Consider the following 20,919-nt stretch of genomic DNA (forward strand, 5'->3'; position numbering starts at 1 on the left):
AAGTTTCTTCTTGAGTTTGTCTTGCAGTAGGAGGCTTCTGGGTACACGTCTGGCTCTGTGTGATCTGTTCCTTATTCTCGTGCACGGATGGTAGTTTTAAGAATGCTTGGTGAGATTTTGTAGTGTTGGTCTCTTCTAGGGTGTAGAGTAGATTGTGTACTCAGTTCTTGCTGTAAATGGATCGATGTGATTGCCTGGGATGAAGCTGGAGGATGAAGGTAGGCATAGCGGGCGGTAGGTTCGGTTAGGGTGGTGTTAATGTGACCATTCCTTATTTGCCCGTGTTGTCTGGAAGTGGACCTTCCGTGTAGATTGATCCCAGCTAGGCTGATGGTGGGTGGAAGCTGTTGAATCGTGTGAATTTTTTCCAGAGTCCTCTCCCATGGTCCAGAACGAAGGATCATCAATGTTAGCGTAGGTAGAAGGTTGTGTGATGGACGAGACTGGAAACGTTTTCAGTCGGCCATAATATATTGGCATGCGTGTGGGCCATTGGGTGCCACCTAGTGGGTGCCACTGACCTGGAGATATATATTTCATCAAAATTTGAAATATTGTGTGTGAAAGATAAAGGCACAGAGCTCCACAACAGCTGTGCCTGATAGCATCATCAGGATACTGTTCTGCGAGTTTATATTCCATCTGGTGTGGGATTTTGCTTAAAGAGTCCCTACATCCCTGAATGCTAGGTGCGTGTTTCTGGAAGTCACCAATGCAATTGTAGTTCTCTTAGGAAGACAGTGTATCCGGAATAGCTAGAGGTGGCTGGTAGGCACTAGAGCACTCTATCCAGCATAGCCTTACATATCCAGGACAGCCTCATGAATGCCAAGGGAGATGTGGGTGTTCAGGATTTCCGGGTTTTGGATATTGAGTAGTAGATAGAATAACCCTGGTCGGGGCTCTAAAGGTACATTGATTTGTTCCTCGGTGTAGGGAGTTCCTGAGTAGATGGTGCAGTTTCTCCCATTACATGCATCCGACGAAGTGGGTATTCACCCACGAAAGCTCATGCTCCAAAACGTCTGTTAGTCTATAAGGTGCCACAGGATTCTTTGCTGCTTTTACAGATTCAGACTAACACAGCTACCCCTCTGATACTAGATACTACACTAACAGTCATAGTGATAAGTACTATTATTGAAAAACTTAAAATAGACAAGTACATTTTTGTGCTATATGACACTTTCCAGATCACATCTCCCATGGGACTGACTAACATGTTGCACTCAGTACTTCTCTGCAAAATGAGCCTATCCCTCCCAGTTGTTGCATAGTGGCCTTACAAATTTCTATCCACCCATTTGGCCATAGTAATTTGACTGCTAAAAGAAATAATTATTCAGTGTTATCATGGTAACAAGATGGACAAGTACTTGTACATCCAGGCTAGTACATTTTTGTGACACTTTTACAAAATTGCCCTATCATTCAGCTCTTTACATTAAAAAAAAAAGTTCTTCCATTTTATGCTATATATTTGTATATAGTCCTTTCACAGTTCAAGGATCTTTTCACATTTAGCACACTATACAGCCATACAACCTTACCTTTGCCTCTGAAAGTGGCAATATAACCACACTCTTGCTTCTCCTAACAAAGCCACCTATTGCCTGTGTGCCCACCATAAGTCTAAATCACCACTCATTCATACACTCCACAGACCTTTGCAGAAGTCTGTGTCCCACTAATCTGGGAAACACAGCAGCTGATTGCCAGAGATTATGCTGGACAAAAAGGTTGCGATAGGTAGAGTTCTGTGATTGCCTGTAGGGACTCCTTAGGACATGGAGCAAAGGAAGCAGAGTTTAGCTGTGTGGCTGTGGTGTGTGGAAAATATCAGTTCAACTCTGCATTTCCTGGATTTGAGGGGGTTTCCCCTTGCAATGGGAGCCTTCTTGTAAACAACAACAAAAAAACACAAAAAAAACCCACCACACACTCAGGAAACCTCCCAGTTTACGATTTTTCAATGTGAATTCTGAACCTGTGGAAAGGTACAAGGACAGGGCAATGTATTGTGCCTAACAAGCTATGTTAAATCATTTCATACATTTACCATTTTTGTTTCATTCTACTTACCATTTTCTGCAGATCAACCATACTTATTCTGCCAGCCTCCTTTTTCATCTGATCCACACATTTCTGTGCTAAATTAAGGTAGGCTTGCAGGTGTTTGCGCATCATGGCCAACCGTAAAGCGCACAATAGGATAATTATCCACAGTCGTACCGTATCAAATGTTGCTTCTGACATTCTGTGGATCAAAAGAGCATAGTAATAGTCTCCAAAAGTCACCCCTATATATACTTAATGCTATGTATCTGTTTACATTATATTATCTGTATAAAAAACTTGACATGCCTTGAAGGAAATATTTAATACAATTATTTACATAGCTCCTGTTCAAGAAATATACAATTTTCCCTTCTCCCTTAGTTCCTTACACTTCCCACTCACGGCATATCATTAGGCCTATATAAATATCCAAGTAACTGCAATGGGAAAACCTGGGAAGTTCTGTCAGTATTGAAGATTTCAAGCAACCTGGAATAATAAATAAGAACTATGCATTCCAAATGCTTTAAGATTTGGAATCTTCACTATACAGCTGTAAAATATCAACAGAAGTAAAGCTTAATTACATCTTTGGCCCTCTAGCCACGTTAAATGCCAAGTCACTGCAATAGTTCTTCTAATTACAAAAAACACTGAAGTACAAAAACTCAAATTGTAATTATACTGAGTTCACTGCCAATGCAACTTTCTTTGGCATACAAAGTGGTCACAACAATTAGACAGCTTTTATTTCTAGAAACAAAACAGTAAAAAATCTTCAAACTTATTTTTACTGTGATAGTTATTTTAATTTTTTCAAAAAAAGAATTACTTAGCTTCAATAAATAAAGTGACACTGCAGCCTCTCTCCAATACACAAATCAGGAAACATGTAGGGTATGTTTACCATGGAGACTATACCAGTATAACCTCCTCCCAAATGAAGTTAGCTACTCTACTGACCACACTGCAAGATAACACCTCACCTAGAAAGAGTGATTTGATTAGCAGCACAGCAATTCTATTAGAGTGACTGGATTAGTAGCTGATGAAATATGTTAACTCAGATGCTGCATCACCACTACATTATTAGCTCTCAGGTGTCAGCAGCACTTGAGCTTCAACACAAATCCCGTAATAGGTCAGCTTGTTCAAACTTAAAGCACCACTTATAACTCAAGCTAGACACTCGTGTGTGCACAGAGCTGGGACAACGCTAGTTATAGCTTGAAAAATACTGCAGTGAAAAACAAGCCTGGCCTATGCTATAGCAGCTTCCTAGGGATAGGTGGAATCTCTGCAGGGCCTATGCCAAGGACTCCTTCCATAGTCAGAAACAGGGATTCTAAGGCCCCTTTACGTCACTTCAGCCCTTTTACCTGGCATAAATGGAACTGAATGGGGGTGAAGAATCTGATCCTAAGACTTCAGAACAAATGTTAAAAAGGAACCTTACAAAGGTATGCTCTCTTTGCCCAGAGATGGGTTCATAATGTAGTCCTTGGTGATTGGTTTTACCCACAATAAGACCATAAGTAAAGGTGCCAAGAAGTTTATATGCAGCAATGTTCTGGAAGGAAAGAGAAAAGGAAAATATATTTAATACATACGATCATTACACTGGTAATCCAGATTTTCATACCTCCAAATTGTTGAAAGTAATGATGCTTGGCAGAATTTGTTTTAATATACTTTGACTGATAATATCATTGTTTAATTTTAAGCATTTTTTTCAATTTTTATAGATTTAAATTTTCAAAGTGGCAGGAATTTATGAAGCAAGTCAGATAATTATTTAATGCCAGTAGTCATGCAGTGTCAAAAAGTTAAAGTTGATAACTGTAAAATACAAAGTTGTAAACATCACATGTAAAAATATATAAAGTAAATATCCTTAAATAAAACAAACTTAGGAAGCACTTTTCTGACTCTGCCTATCAGTAAATTTCAAACAATCACTGACGGAAGTATCTTTTCTTCAGTTTGTATGTATGCTGAAATAAATGTTTACTGACATACCGTATATATTCGTTCATAAGCTGAATATTTTTGGTAAAAAAATGACACATCAAAGAGCGGGGCTGTACACCAAAATTTGATGATTTTAAACTCTATCGCAGGATTCGGCAATCTATGGCACACATGCCAAAGGTGGCACACAAGGTGATTTACTGTGGCACACTGCTGCCAGCCTGGTGTCCCTGCCACCAGCTCCTGGCTGGCAGGGACCAGCAGACAGAACTCCAGACGGACTGTGAGCTGAGCGGTTCAGCCCGCTGCCAGCCAGGGTCCTGGCCGTTGGCCCCACTCAGCCTGCTGCCAGTCTGGGGTTCCATCCGCCAGCCCCTGTAAATGTAAAATGTATTACTGGCACGCGAAACCTTAAATTACCGCAAATAAATGTAGACTTGGCACACCACTTCTGAAAACTTGCCAACCTTTGCTCTATGGAATCATTGAATCTAATACACTATAGTTTTGTTTACCTGGAGCATCTGCAGGCATGGAGCCCCTCAGCTTCCTATGGCCACAATTTGCCATTCCCAGCCAATGGGAGCTGCAGGATGTGGTTCCATGCCTGCAGACGCTCCAAGTAAACAAAACATCCCGACCCGCCAGCAGCTTACCCTGACAGGCCAGGAGCCAAAGTTTTCCACTCCCTGAAATACAGGGTCGGCTTATGAAAGGGTCTTACAGTTTTTGCTATTTTTATCTATCCATTTTGGGGGGTTGGCTTATAAATGAATGGGCTAATGAACAAGTATATACGGTATACCAATAAAAATCAAATCCTTCCAAGACTAAAAATAATGTGGGAGTTTCTCAATAAAACTGTGAGAAAGTGGTGGAAATAGGAAATTTTTCTTTTCTTCAGCATGCTTATGGGATTTTAACAACAAAAGAATTAGCCACGCAATTTCTTGATAATTAATGATTAGATAGTGTGGTGAAAGCTGCGCAACTTTGAATAAACTCCTATTTCAGTGTATTCTAATGAACCATAAGGAAACACATGTTACACAGCTACATGGTTAGTGACAGCTGTTGTAAATATCTATATTGGTATAATGTACGTTTAATCTAAGAACTCAGTATCTCAAACTGATACTTACAGAAAATATTCAATTCCATTAGTGGAAAGTGAGATTAGTAACATATATGAATATTTTTGTATTTATTGAAAAGATTAGTTTGTTATTCACACATAATCAGGGAAACATTTATCATTTCTGGCAAGTCAAATTTCCCAATTTTGTATAGATTTTCTTAATTAGGAACCTTGACTAACTCAAAGTGAAATTTGGTACTTGCATACAATTATAGCTGCTCAGAGAGAAAATATTATAAGAAAGATAGGAGATCATTTCTAGAATAGTTACTTTTAAAAGTATTGGATGCACAGCAAATTAAACTGGATGATTAAAATAAAAACCAAGTTGTGGGAATGCAAAACAAGAATGAACTTTTTTTTTTTAAATGAACCTAAGGCCTGTGAAGATAAAGCCCATGCTCAGTTCCTCTCACAAAGCTAATATCAGTACAATCTCAAAAGGGCTTGATTGTGTATCCATTAAAGTCAATGGAAATATTTCCATTGACTTCAGTGGGTATAGAATTAAGTGTTGGTGCCAGTATAACATTGCAATATTAGCTGAGCCAGACTGCCCATACTCCCATATCTAAAGAAAGTGCTACAATACTGTAGGGGAGACAACTAGGTGAATAAAAATTTATCCTAAAAATATCAGATGTCACTCAATTAAAACACTATTAAGACTCTTAAAACCATCTGTATTTGTATTTTCAGAAGCATCTCATCATGCAGTCTGAGTAAACCACTGGTTCAGAAATAAAAAAGCAGTGCTAGCGATGCAGTGTTGCTAGGGAACACTACAGCATCAAGGAGCAGCTCAAAGCAATTCAGTAGCCTGTGAACGGCTTTTACCTGCTCTTTTGCTTACTTAAGTCACACCATTAGATTAGTGGACTAGAATGTGTAAAGGGTGGCAAGAATCCATTTTTGTCCATTGGAGTATTGTGAAAAAGGCTGAAAGTACTCAAAGCAACCTGTGGAAAAGGGGTGGATGGGTAACTACAGAAACACACACACACACACACACATGCACGCACACACGCACGCGGTGCTGCTGAAAGAAAATTAAAAGGATTATCAAAATTAAACATTAAAAACAGCCACACCAACAAGATTTTTTATTCTATATGTCACCAAGAACAAGTATAATTAAATATTAGGATATTACAGTCCAGGACTGTCAGTGGGGATTAGGCACTCAGAAAACCCTGAAGGGAAATTTAAAATGTATTAAATAAAACATGCCTGAATTTGGGCCTCTAACTAGGTAACAAGCTACATTTGAAAATGTGGCTTTAACCTAGTGTCAACACCCACTCCCCAATTAAATACCTTTGATTATATAAATAGCATCATAAGTAATAGCCACTTACCTATTCAACCTTATTGAAAACAACACTTGCATTTTATTCTTTAGCATTTTAAAAGATGCTTCTCTATGCCTGCTGCAGTTTGAATTTGCTCTTCCTGATAGTTTCGTAATTGCAATGTGGCCTTGGCTACACTGGTGCTTTATAGCACTGCAACTTTCTCGCTCAGGGGTGTGAAAAAAACAGCCCCCTGAGCGCAGCAAGTTACAGCATTGCAAAGCGACAATGTAAACAGCTGCAAGCTAATCCCCATGAGAAGGTGGAGTACCTGCAGCGCTGGGAGAGCTCTCTCCCAGCGCTGGCGCTGCAACCACACTTGCACTTCAAAGCGCTGCCCTGGAAGCGCTTCCACGGCAGCACTTTGAAGTTTTGAGTGTAGCCAAGCCGGTGTATTTAATGTGCAACAAATATAAAATGAAGTTGCCAAGTTTCAGTCACAGGATTAAAAGAGACAGACAATTAGGGGTTATTTTTTTCTGCTTGGTTTTGTTTTGCTTTCTTTATTGCTTTCCTGAAACCACTTCTCTCCACACTAGTCTCTTTCTGTATTCTGCCCCTAATCCTACAAGCAGCCAGCGAACGGTGCACATCTGAAACTGGCAGCTGTGACTCTCTCCTTCATCACCATTTCCTAATCTGCCTAAAAATGTGACCGAAGTGGAGAATGAGAGCCAATCAGTGTGAAGCTCCTGTACAAGAAGGAGAGAAAAGAACATTCCTCTATCGCCTCTCCAGTCATCTAGTGAAGGACGGTGGCAGGTATGGATGGTGCAAAGGAAACTAGCAGGCCTGTTGGAAGACTAGAGAAAGCAGGTGGGAAATGGGGGAGGAAGTCCTAGTGAATCACTAGTTTCTCATTGGAAATGAATTGTATTACTTCTTTGTACATAAAAAAAGATATCAAAAGACTGAACAACATTTATCTATGTATATATATTTTCTCTTACTGTGTTATTTTTCCTGTTGCTAAATTTAGAGCATCCAGATGCATTTGAGCCAGTCGTAAGCCAGGGAATGTCAAAAAAGCACCAATAAGTGAACAAAGAACAGCCAGGAACAGTTTGAAAGTTAGTTTAGACAGGGGACCCCTAAAAAAAAAAAAAAAAAGAGGGGGTGGTTATATTTTAAAGGTTTTTTCCCCCCTCAACATTTCATCCCATCTCCCCAATAATTAACTATTAAAAAAGGGCAAATAGCAAAAAGGCATTCATTCAAGATTTTGAAGAAAGCAGTTTAACTCCATCTTGCTAGGATGCCAAGACTGGCTGAACCTACAAATTACTAACAATAGATTCAGCAACGCAGAATAAAAACTGACTAAGCCCACGCAGACTGTACATTTAAAAAAAGGCCAGAAAAAACTTCTATGCAGAAAATAGAAAATCTTCCAAGAAATATATTTTGTACGTTGGGCACTACGTAGAAAATAACCTGTAAAAAAAGACATTAAATGTAAAACACAAAAAATAATCCTTCAATAATACTGAAGTCTAGTGAAGGTCAAGGAATAAAAAGAGCTAGCAGAAATATTTAAGGAATAATGTCAACATATTGTGCTTGCATTCAACCTTTAGCCACTAAGTAGCTCTCCAGTATCTTAAACTATTGTTACTCTAGTTACCTATCACCATTACATAAATGGATAATTCTAATTCACTTATCTTCCAAGATGACGACTTTTTAAATTATTGAACCATGCAATATTTTCATGAATGTAAAATGGACTTAAACAAAAAACTAGAATCAAGTATTTGAACTTTTTGCACCCCTGTCTTCAGGATTATGCAAGAATCAAAGACCTAAATGATGTAATACAAATAGAGATTACTATTAATAGAGGGCAACAAATAACAGAGACTAGGGACCCATACAAGAGAATTTCAGTAGATGCATTCATAATCCATCTCATTCAACTCCCAAGAGATGCCATGACCATGCAATCACTGCCTGTAAATTTCCAAGATACTGCAGTGAAGTTCAAAAGGGAAAGAGGATAGACAGGCACTAACTGGAAAATTAATTAAAAAGTTCGCAAAGCACAATCAGAATAATTTACAAAGAGGACAGATTGTAGGTTAGGAAATATAAAATGTTCAGTAGAGGTTATTTTTAAGGTTGATTTAGTTAATACCCAGAGTCCTCAGATACCCCTTCCAAAAATTATATTAATATGCTAGTTTAGAATTAACACCCAAAAGAAATTCAACCATGTTCCCACAGCTATCACAATTCACTTCATATAAGGGTAAGTATTACTGATATCCTCTAAATATTTTATAGAATAGATTAACAAAACAGATATATTTAAAATATTACTTGCAAAAGGGAATATTTATAGTTATGTTATAGTGTATGTGAGCAACATCACTTTGATTATAGGATATACCTCTGTCAGTCACATAAAACTTCAGGGCCCTGAGGCAGATGGATCATATTTCCACAAGAGGCAGTATAAAATAACAGCCTGAACACAGAACTAGGAGCCAAAACTGACTTCTAGTCTCAACTCTACCACAGGCTCCACCTGTAACCTTTGGCAAAGCATTTCACCCTCTCAATCCTCTTATCTATACAGTGAGGACAATACTTATCCTCAGAGGTGTGTCGAGGTTTACGTAATATGAAGATGAAGTGGTTATATAAAAAGTAGAAGAAAAATGCTTGTAATTTTGAACTGTATTTAATAATTTAATGTAACATTTGATTTTTTTTAAAAAAAACTTAACAAAAAGCATTAGACCAAGCAAGACATGTCAAGTAATTTTAAAGCAGAGCATTGATCCAGCTCTTTCACATTAATAAACACAGTACAAGAGCAAAGAACATGAGTGAATAATCATGAGACTCACTACCAAAAAACAAGTGGTATGGTAAAAAAAAATTATATTAATGTAAAGCACATGGGTGTACTTTTCAGAAACTTACTGGGATTCCAAACCTTGCTTTTCAAGAAACTGCACAGCACTTTCTGAAAAATTTGAAAACCCTGCAGAGAGAGATTTTATTTTTTTAAAAATCATGGTGCAAACATGGAATATCTCTTGAAAGAAAATACTAGAAAACAGAACATCTTTTAAATAAGTTTTCATATGTCTGGTTTAGCTCTTTCATGTGCTAATTAGTATGCCACAATGCAATAAAACTTGGTTATTAGCAGGAGCTGTCTTTGAAAACATTCCTTTGATATTTGTGCACTCAATAAACATGAATAAAATTTACATTAATTCCATAAGAATATAAGTATTTTTTCAGTATCAGAGGAGCCTTACTTCACTGTGTGAGGTTAAAAATAAAAAAGGTAAACAAAGAGTTAACAAAAAACAACCAACCTGCACAGAAAAATACTCTAGAGTAAAGCAAGGCAATTACACAAGATGTACTTTTATTAAAAGACGTTTGGGAATGCAGATTCAAAAATGTCTCTAAAATAGAATTTGTTTTAAAACAGATACTCCAAAAAAGATATCTGAAGGTATAATATTGATACATGATATTAAAGTAAACAGAGTTCAAAAATATTGTCATAAAATTACCTGATTCAAGTCCAAATTCTAGATAATTTTCAGTTACAATAAGGATTGCCATGGCTTTGACAAAGAAAAAAAAGCCAAAGGTGACACAGACAGATCTTTCACCTCCATCTTCTACTTTGAAGTAGTGAGTGGTCAATGAGAACAGTATCTTGCTACATAAGAAAAGTCAAGAAAAAGTAATTTGTAGAATAAAAAGAATTATACCTTAAGCTGAATAAAGCTATTCCATACATTTTGCTCTAGATGTGCAAATTGCAAATAATGCAATATTTTTATTAGACCAAATACAGACAGGATTATGCTTCATAATGTTGGAACATTTATTATGCAACTGACATTACATGACAAAATGAGATTTTGGAAAGATGCCATTTAGAATTTTTTTGTTTTGACTTATGGCCATAAATATCCAAAATATTCAATCATTTTACAAAAATTAGAATATTGTTCTATATTAAAAAAAACTTGTTACGAGTTAATACTTCTAGGAAAAATGGAAGCTTACAAGCCAATACACATTTTCCAAAAAACAATTGCACAATATTTATCAAATGCTATAATATATTTAACTCTAATATTCAAAATAGCCAAGGTTATATCTATAAAGTAGCAAATGAATACATGCAATTCTAACTCCCAGTGCTAGTTGCACATCCCAGTGTCTTAAAGTTTCTTGATTATGAAAATCTTAATAGCAAAATCCTGACTACTGAAGTCAACGACAAACTTGCATTGACTTCAACAGGGTCAAGACAATGATTTATGGGAAGGAAATGGATTTGTGCCCACTTTTTGCTGCTTCTTTATATAGAGAAAAAACCTCAAAAGTTTTACTTATCTCTTGCTCGTTTTTTACTTCAGAGAAATCAGGATGTCTAGTTTAGTTATCCCTCTTTTCCTGAAGGCCTTTTTTTGAGGACTCAGAGGTATGGATTGGGAGCTCTCTCTATCCTTAACTGAAAAGAGGAACATTGAATATTTAGCACAAAAGCTTTTCCTCAGATGTTTGTTAAGCCTTTGAGTTACGTAAGTGTTAAAAAAGTTTAAGGAGTCTTCGTAAAAAAAAAAAAAAAAATCATATCCCTTCTCAATCAGGCTTCACTTTCTTGGTACTTATGAGAACAAAGCCTACTTATTTCCAATCATTTATTTTACTCATTTAATAAAAAAAATGGAAATTCTATAAAAATGTAGTGACCTATATAGAGCCTTCTTGAAAAAAAATCAGAGTAAACAAGACAAAAATTTCTTGAGAAAACTTAAAAAACACTGACCACCTGAACTGTACAGGAGTAAGCACTTTTATTACTATGCAGTTTATTATCATGTGTTTGGGAGTTATCAACTATAGAAGTTAATTATTAGCAAACTAAAAACAAATCAGTAATACCTAAAAGGGAATTTCAAAAGGAAGAGGTAGAGATTCTACATACCTTATGCACTCTGGTAAAGTTCTTTCATATAATCAACCTGCCACAAATATGAACATCTGAGAGGTCGCCTGATCTTTTTTCAAGCATTTTTTAAACTTTCATTGACTACTCCTCCTTTTAAATGCATTTCTAAATATAATTAGATCCATAACTGCACAACAGATTAAGATCAATTTTTCACTGTATACTTTCAGCTCTTATTACTACAAGCTGCAGTCTGCTGTAATTGATTTATTTTTAAAGTGCAAGAGATCAAATCCATATTCAAATAAAATAGTTGTGTCAATGAGACCACACTACCCATTTGGAACAGAAAAAGGCCATAGACAAAACATGAAACAAATGTAAGCCATAACCTATTTTTCCATTACACAACACCATAAACATTTATATTAGTACAATATTTTTAAGATTATAAAAGCATTTTAAGAACAATCTATTTTACTTAATTCATTTTAGTGAAAACTTCTGAACAACATATGCGCTTCTGGGTGAAGATACACACTTTTTCATAACAGAATATGGAGGATTCAGTGAGGTGTTGCACTTCACTACTCATCTCAGTTCATGTTTCCCTGAATTTCACTAACATGTATATAACTAGAACAATATACCCTTTTACAAGTGGTTTTCTAAGGGATCTTAAAATTTCACCAATAGATAAAATAAATGTTTGGTGAAATTTTAAGATCACTTGTATGTGTGTGTATGTGAATACCTTATAGGAGAAGTACGTACATAAACAAAAATTCTCTTGAAATTTTAAATTTAAAACTCACACCTACTGGATTGTTATATAACATTTAATACCTATATGGTGGTATTTACCTACACATTTTAAAGTGCTTTATGTAGACTGGCAAGTGTCTGACATTTTACAGACTGGAAAACTGAGGTATAGTGTGATGAAGTAGTAAATGGCAGACTCATGAATCAAACCCAAACCACCTGACTGTCTTCCATACTCAAGTCCCTGAATGACAAATGGTGATATCCCACAACGTATTAGTCACTTGTGGTAAATTTGCATTTTCTTCATTTTGTGCAGTTTGGATAAGATTTTTTTAAATTACTTAGTTTAGGTCACACGGGGTATTAAAAACTTGTAAAATCTGTGCAAAATATTCTAAAGTAAGCCTGAAGGGGCTTCAGTAAATAGCAATTCAGGAATTCCTTCACACTAACTTACTACATTGTTATGATACCAAGGTTAATCAATACCTTACAAAGAACACAAAAATACATTTGCTGAAATATCTGCACATGTACTCTAAAAATGAAAAGTAGAAGAGCAAACTAGTCACTGCACCCTATTTCTATTCTGAAATAGCTTCTTGCTGAAAGAGTAAATTTGATGCCAATCACCTCTCATAGACATTAATTATGTCTTAACTGAAGTTTACCCATTCCACCACCCAGTCAAGTTAAGGAGACAGAAGAGAAAAACCATATGAAAAGTAACGAGTCACCTGTCTCGCTTCTGAGTTCTCATAGCATGATAGGCTGCCCCAAACAAGACATTTTTGGAAGGGAAATGATTTTTCTTAAAGGATTAGGGAACTTAAGTTACTTAAAAGGCCATGTTTTTATGGTTGTACAGGTGAAGACAAGCTGCTTCCAAAACGCAAAATACCTATTTTTGACCAAATAGCTAACTACCATTGCAACAGTCAGGATCACTTGTGGGACCACATTTAAAACCATGTTCCCCAGGCAAAAATAAAACACACGCTAACATAACTTATGCATGTTGTAAAAAACTTTTGTCTTAAGATGTCTCAATCAGTTCTTACCATATCAGATTTTTTTTTAGGGAATTTCCTCCTTATTAATTTTAAATTGAAACACATTCACTGTCCCAATAGATGCTATTGCTGAAAGATCACTTCTCCAATTTTCTTCCTCTCTTGTGCCACCCTCCAGCCCATTGCTAAGGATTCAGTTTTAAGTTTGTAGGATCTGTAAGCATGTTGGCTATTAATTGCTACGTCTAAATTGTCATCGAGTGTCTAGCCTTGGGTTTTTCTTTACTTCTTTTTTAAAGGCAGTATGAACAGCAGTCTTCAGAATCATGAAATTTATCATTCTACTAGCAACCGGTTATCCTAACCTACAACCAGCTGTATGCCAAGATTTGAAAACAATACAGTAACAAAAACATACTACTCAAAACATATTGAGTTTTGACAAAGAAAAATGTTACTGCTTACAATTAATCCTGCATCCTCTCAAAAATATTAAATGCTAGTGTCATAAACAGATAGTAGGAGTTAATAGAACATAAGTACTTTATATCTCTTTTGACTGTAAAGGGTTAACAAGTTCAGTGAGCCTGGCTGTCACCTGATCAGAGGACCAATCAGGGAACAGGATACTTTCAAATCTTGAGGGAGGGAAGTTTGTGTGTGCTGTTAGTTTTTGGTTGTTGTTCTCTCTGGGTTCTGAGAGTGACCAGATGTGCAACCAGGTTTCTCTCCAATCTCTCCGATACAGGGCTCTTATTAAGTTTTAAAATAGTAGAAGGTAGAGTAGTAGATAAGTATCTGGTAGATCAGGCGAGTAGGCTTATTTGTTTTCTTTTTTGCAAATGTGCATTGTGTGAGGAGTTCAAATTTATTTTTGCTGAATAGTGATTTTTATTTGTACTTGGTAACTTAGGCTGGGAGGGTTATTCCCCGTGTCTTAGCTGAAAACCTGTACCATTCCATTTTAAATTTTACAAAGTTAATTTTTTCTCTCTTTAATTAAAGTCTTATTTAGAAACCTGATTGTTATTTTTTATTTCTGTAGTGAGACCCCAGGCGGATGGGGTCTGGATTCACCAGGGAATTGCGTGGGAGAGAAGGAGGGAAGGGGAGAGAAAGGCTAACATTTCCTCTGTGTTAGGATACTGTCTCTCCAGTGAAGTGTGAGGCGGGAGCAAGGAAGAGGGGTGGAAGGTGCATTTGTCCTCTTGTTTAGATCAAGGAATTTGAATCACAGTGATCTTCCAGGGTTAAACCAGGGAGGGAAGCCTGGAGAGGCAACGGTGGGGGAAGGGTTTTCTTTCCTTGTTGGTAAGCATCCAGAGGGTCTGGGTCTTTGGCTCCCCAGCCAGGTTTGGGGACCAGAGTGTACCAGGCACTGGAATTCCTGGTTGGTGGCAGCGCTAGAGGTTCTAAGCTGGTAATGAAGCTTAGAGGAATTCATGCTGGTACCCCATCTTTTGGACACTAAGGTTCAGGGTGGGGAATTATACCATGACAGCTAGTGTGGTACAGGCCAGGTGGTACAGCAGGCCTTCTAACTGCTGCCTCCAAGGTACATACTGTCATTGAATCTTCCTCAGTCTATCTGGAGATTAAAAGCTTCATTTTTCTGTTCCAGCTAAGAAGCAATAAAAGATCTTCCTGTACTGAAACTTAATCTCTGTTGCCAACTGTGTAATAACTTGCTGGGGATGTCTGTCATTATACTTTAAACTTTTGAAATGTATTGTTCATTCAAGACTAAGTTCCCGTTGAGAAACCAAAAGTATACATGGAATGGTTTGCTGTTCAGAACTTTACATTATATATCTATTCCACCAATATATAAAAAGCTACTATTTGCTTGTTGCACTGAATCACAACTCCTATAACAAATAACTGGAAAGCTCTCAGATCAGTCATCACCTCCAATTTCCATAGGATTCTGTTGGCATCTTTGATCCATAGTAAAATACAACATCAAAACAGGGGTAAAAGCATCTATTATCAAAACAAAAGCTGTTCTGGAATTAACCCCTTATTGGCCATGTTGCCTTCTGTTGATTTTATGCAGTTCAGAATATCAATTTTGTGGGCATATTTATAAAACCTGACAACTTAACTCTTTGGGCCAGAGCTGTTGACGGTGTGTTCCCTGGTCATGGGGCCATTTTGTACTGGCACTGGCCCCTCAGGTAAATTGGAGTGGAACTATACTATATTCTGGCTGCCAGAGGCCTTCACGGGCCCTGCTGGCAAGCAGGGATCACTGCTGCAATCTGGCCATGCACCCTCCAGATGCAGAAAGAAGTGGTGGTGCTGATGTGGGAACCTACAGCCCCACCCCACTTAGTGAATACTCCCAATGCATGGGGAACCCTCTAGCTTCAATTAAATCAAATTTAAATTTTCTTTGTGCTACAGCATACTTAAGGTGGGGTAAAAGATTTTAGGGGGTCTAACGAAGCTTGTTTCAACTGCTTGTTTCCTTTGTGCATAAATTATACAGTTATTAAATGAAGTGGCAACACCCAGTTCTAGGTGCCCAGTACAGTTTACTCATTATTCCTTCCTGCCACAAGACATCAGACTATACCCAATAAATACAATTGTGGGATTTTTTTAAAAATTACTATTCATTTTAACAAAACCAGAATTTAGAATTAATCAAGAACTTGAAAATTCATTCAAAACAAGAAGTTTGGCTATCTGTAAAAGTTTAGATATTTGCAATTATTGGATTACAGAATTTAACAACTTCAATTTCATTTGTGGAGCATTCGTCTAAGACGAAATGCCACAGAGTCAGGGTTTTCATGTAAAAATTAGAGCTGTTTTTTTCTTCTACATTATTAATTTCACTAGCCTCATTCTGCAAATTGCACTCTAATGAAGAGGATCTTATTAATAGATTTTCATAAATGCACACACAGAAAAGTACTGATGCAAACAATCATTTTTTCCTCCTCTAATGGGTTTCCCCCCCTTCTCTAAATCCACAGTAGCAGTCAACGCAGACCTCCTGCTGTAAGTTCTAATTCATTTTGTCTTACAGTGCAAACTTTCAAACTCCTGGTATGAAGAAAATATGAGGTCTTAAAAATCTTTTCTGGGGTAAGATTTGTTATTACTCTAATTCACTATTGCTCTTTTTGGCAACAAAGTCCCACATATAAATCCGCTAATTACAAGAGAAGAAACCTAAAGTCAAATTTTAGTGGACATTTATCTATACAAGTATTTTTGTAGAAATCTTAGCTATTTATCTATGTGAATAAATCTTTTCACTTGGTCAGCAGTTGGTATTTACATGCAACAATGTCCAGTGGAGGGAGAGGTGGGAGACCAGTGAGCTCTTGAAGTTAACCTATACCTGTTGTATACATTACAATATACTCCAGTTTGATTTAATATAGCAGCAGGAAGGTTCAATAGCTGACAATTTTGGGTATGAACAAGTGGTTAACTTGAAGTTATTCTATCCATTCATGGTGAACTTCAGAGAGCTCTAAGGTCTCACACGCATTAATTTATGTAAGATTGCATGCTTGTATTACAAAGCTTTACTCCTGGGGGAATTCTGCGCCACTGCACATGCACAGAATTTATGTCCCTGAAGATTTCTTTGCTTCCTTGCAGAAAAAATAACTCTCTGACAGGGAAGCAAAGGGAAGCCACAAAAGCAGTCATGCAACCTTCTCTGGCAATATGTTTTGGGTGCCCCTGGCAGCCAGCAGAGAGGTATATCACTGTAGGGCAGGGGATGGGACTGGTAGCTCCTACTCTGTGCTGGGCTCAGCAGCTAGTCCCAGCTGGGCTGGGGAGGACTGGACTTCCTCTTCCCCTGCACGGCATCCGGGGCTGAGTCAGACCCACCTCCAGATTTCTCCCCCAGCTGCAGGAAGCTCTGTAAACTCTCCCCATCACTCTTCAGCTGCAGGGGGAGGGATCTCTGTACAGGGAGCTGCTCCCCCATCCGCCCAACTCTCGTGCATCCAGACCCACTCATTCCCAAAGCCTCACACCTCCCTGCAGCCAGAACCCACCCATTCCCTCTGCACCTGGACCACCCTGCTGAGCCACTCAGATTCCAACCTCACTGAGCCCCAACTAGCTGCCCCTGAGATAAGGGATACATTAAACACACACACTCTTTGGAAAACACAAGAAAGAAGAGTTAAGACAGTAGTTCTCAACCTGTGACCTGCAGGTTGCCTGCGGCCCATGTGACATCCTCATAGCCATCCAGGTAGTATATCTATTGTGTGGATGCAGCTCACATGACACACAGGAAGCTGCATATGCGACCCACAAAGGCAAATAGGTTGAGAAACACTGAGTTAAGGTGAAAGCTGTTTCTGATCCCACACTATCCATTCACTGTCCATACAAATTTAAGAGACAGCTTTACTCTTGAACACTACATCTTCAGCAGTGACAGTGAGCTCTCACTAAAATATGTCTACCCGATATATGTACAATCATAAGATATATACACCACTCTCCAAATTCATCCTAGTTAGAGGCAAGTTGTTGGTGTTGCTTTTTTGTCTTAGAATTCATTTGCACACCAAACACCTATGCAAAACTCAACCAACCTTCTCAACATATTTCAGAGTGGTAGTCGTGTTAGTCTGTATAAGCAAAAACAATGAGGAGTCCCTGAGGCACGTTAGGCCTGGTCTACACTGGGAGGATCGACCTAAGATACGCAACTTCAGCTACGAGAATAGCGTAGCTGAAGTCGACGTATCTTAGGTTAACTTACCTCATGACCTCACGGCATGGGGTCGATTGCCGCCGCTTCCCCATTGATTCCGCTTCCACCTCTCGCCATGGTGGAGTACAGGAGTCAACAGCAGAGCGACTGGGGATGGATTTATCGCGTCTACATTAGAGATCGATCACTTTCTGCAGATCTGGCGGACAGTGTAGACGTACCCTTAGAGACTAACAAATTTATGTTGGCATAAGCTTTCATGGGCTAAAACCCACTCTGCATCTGATGAAGTGGGTTTTAGCCCACAAAAGCTTATGAGGTGCCATAAGGACTCCTCGTTTTTATTTCTCAACATAGTTCCCTTATCAGTGGTTCTCAAAATTATGCGAATGGGCCCCACTTCTTTGTGTCTGTAGTCATTTACGTCCCTACAAGTACATATGCTGCTACCCAGCTCTGAAGGCAGCACCACACCAGCAGCATCACAGAAGTGATATCAGTCACTTAGTGCCCCACTAGCACCCTTACTTCTGTGCTGCTGCTGCCACCCCAGGGCTGACAGGCAGAGTCCCACCACCTCCTGGTGAGGGACTGGGGAAGGGGGAGCCTCCCAGTTGGGGAATGGGGTGGGGCGGAGAGGGAAGAGAGCCTAAGTGAGGGCTGCCTCCTGGTGAGTGATTGGGGAGGTTGAGGGAGGAAGAGCGGGCTATGGCTGTTCCCTTTATCCCCGCCTTCCAGGTGTTTACGGCCCTTCTGCACGAGACCTAGCCACCCAGGGCTGAGAACCAGAGCTCTTTCAAAAAAAAAAAGAAAGCACACAGCTCACACCTCCCTTGGGAGGCTTACCCCATAGTTTGTGAACCGCTGCCTTACATCATATAAACCAGTTACCTTTATTATCTCCAAAGGTCAGGTCTCCTATAGCTACGGACATTAATCCTTGCAATACCCTTGTGCACTGGATATTTACCACGCTACATAAACTACAGTGGCCATATTTCTATGTCTGCAAGCTGCTGCAGATTTCTTAAGGTGTATATGCAAACTTCCAGAATATATGGGATTTAACATGCTTCTATATATCAAGATGGATGGATGAACTGCCAGGCATACTGGCTTAAGAGGGACACTTGAAAATACTTTGCACACATAGGCATGCCATACATGATGGAATACATGTTCAATGGTAGGTCAAAGGTAAAATACCACCCCAAGTAACCTTAATGTTTCTATTATTTCCAGTATTTAAACTGTTTCCCCTGATCCCCATATAGGATTTGCTTTTGTTTTAAAAGCGTTACCTTAACTTAGAACTTCATGACTTTTTTCTTCTTCTCAGACTACATTAAAAATTTTTCTTTATAGCCAATACACAACCACTAAAAAGAAGTGAGCAAATGATAATTTGGGACCATCTGTAAAATTATTACAAAAAGCAATCAGCAATTTTACATTTTCTCTATCCACTAGTCCAAATAAAAACACTTTTCCAGATTCTCTTTCTGAAAGCAAACTCTGCAGATAAGCAGAGCCATGCACATGCTAAGATCTTTTAAAAAGGAAGAGAAGAGATAGAGTACTATATATAGTCTACTCCTCAACTGTAATGGTTGACTGCAGATGTATAATTGTAACAGTGCACACAGGAGTTCCATTTAATGGACTCCAGTCATATGCTGTTTTCCACATTATATTAGAATGTGTAGAGACAACTTATTGCATTCAAAAATATTCATTGCACATAATTTTCTTATGTATCAAATCAACAGTCCTTTAAAGTGTGTACTGCAGTGTGTTAGGATATGATCACATGTAGATGTATGGCATAAAGAAACTAGATAAAGGGGAAAAGTATAGCTAAACTAAAAAAATTTCAATACCATACCCACTACAAACCAAACCCCCTAGAGTCAGCAGTTTTGTTTTACAATTTACAATCTTCCTAAAGCACAGCTTGATTGTATAAAGCAATGTGGCTTATAAGCAGATTATCATCACCTTAGGAATCTGATATAAGACAACCATATATTAAACATTTTAAAACTTCATTTGTGTCTTGACGTTTCATGCAACTGTGGTATAACTATTTCCACCAAATATTCTCTTTTGAAAGCTTGTCACAATATTTTAGAACATCTCACATGGTCAGAGAGGGACTAGAATTTGGCTTTTTTTGCCTGGTTAGGTTACTTTTTTTAAAAAAACAGTTGAGCAGCATTGCACTGAGTTATTGCTGGCAACAATGTCTTCCAGTGTGATGGGGGTGCTTTTCACCAGGTCTGGATATCTGTGATCGGGAAAAAGCAAGAGCATTAGTACGTGTCGTATTTCCCTAAATTCTGATGTAGGGTCAGGTGAGATTCAGCATGACAATGTCACGTGGAGGATAGTAAAAGAATTATGAGGATAACTTTACCCTGGCCAGGGAATTTTTTTTTTTAAATGTGGATTTCATCAGGAATTAGAGTCGTAGCTTTAAGGCGGCTTTCAACAAGGTGGGTTTCTGGGTCAATGTGGGGGTGAGGTATTATTTGATGGACTCTGTTCAGGGTTCAGCATTGGATGGTGATCACTTCCAATAGCCTTTGTACTCTGCCTCGGAGGTGTTTAGGTATCCTTAAACCTCTAACTAGCAAAAGCTGGGATTGGACAGTGAGGGATGGATCACTTAAAATTGCTCTTTTCTGTTCATTCCCTCTGAAGCAATTGGCACTAGCCGCTGTCAGACAGAGGAAAGTAGTTTAGCTGGACCATTGGTCTGACCCAGAATGGCCGTTCTTATATGCTGGTGTCCAGCAGCATTCCTTCAGTGACCACCGTAGACAAGCCAAGAGGGTGGCAATGCTATCAGATGATGAGAGCTATGGAAGTTTGTAGAAATGGAATTTAATTACAAGGCCTTTAAATCCTTGGTCCCTTTGTTTGTGAGTAAAGGAAAACAAGGTAGGAGAAGATTTAAATCTCCTAGAAATCTAGATTGAAAT

At 38.3% G+C, this 20,919-nt stretch overlaps 1 protein-coding gene across 3 annotated transcripts in view; it reads right to left on the reverse strand.

Moving 5' to 3' along the window:
- The window catches only part of TMEM161B (transmembrane protein 161B), a 78,906-nt gene that overhangs the window by 16,542 nt on the left and 41,445 nt on the right, over window positions 1-20,919 (reverse strand). For all 3 annotated transcript variants that reach the window (XM_032784890.2, XM_032784889.2, XM_032784887.2), the window contains 5 exons: window positions 10,056-10,207; window positions 9,448-9,508; window positions 7,470-7,610; window positions 3,515-3,628; window positions 2,083-2,257 (listed from right to left, as the gene is read on the reverse strand). In XM_032784890.2, coding sequence (XP_032640781.1) covers window positions 2,083-2,257; window positions 3,515-3,628; window positions 7,470-7,610; window positions 9,448-9,508; window positions 10,056-10,207 — 643 coding nt within the window. The remainder of the gene's footprint in view (window positions 1-2,082; window positions 2,258-3,514; window positions 3,629-7,469; window positions 7,611-9,447; window positions 9,509-10,055; window positions 10,208-20,919) is intronic.

Source organism: Chelonoidis abingdonii, chromosome 6 (assembly GCF_003597395.2).
Source record: "Chelonoidis abingdonii isolate Lonesome George chromosome 6, CheloAbing_2.0, whole genome shotgun sequence".
Lineage (NCBI taxonomy): Eukaryota > Metazoa > Chordata > Testudines > Testudinidae > Chelonoidis > Chelonoidis abingdonii.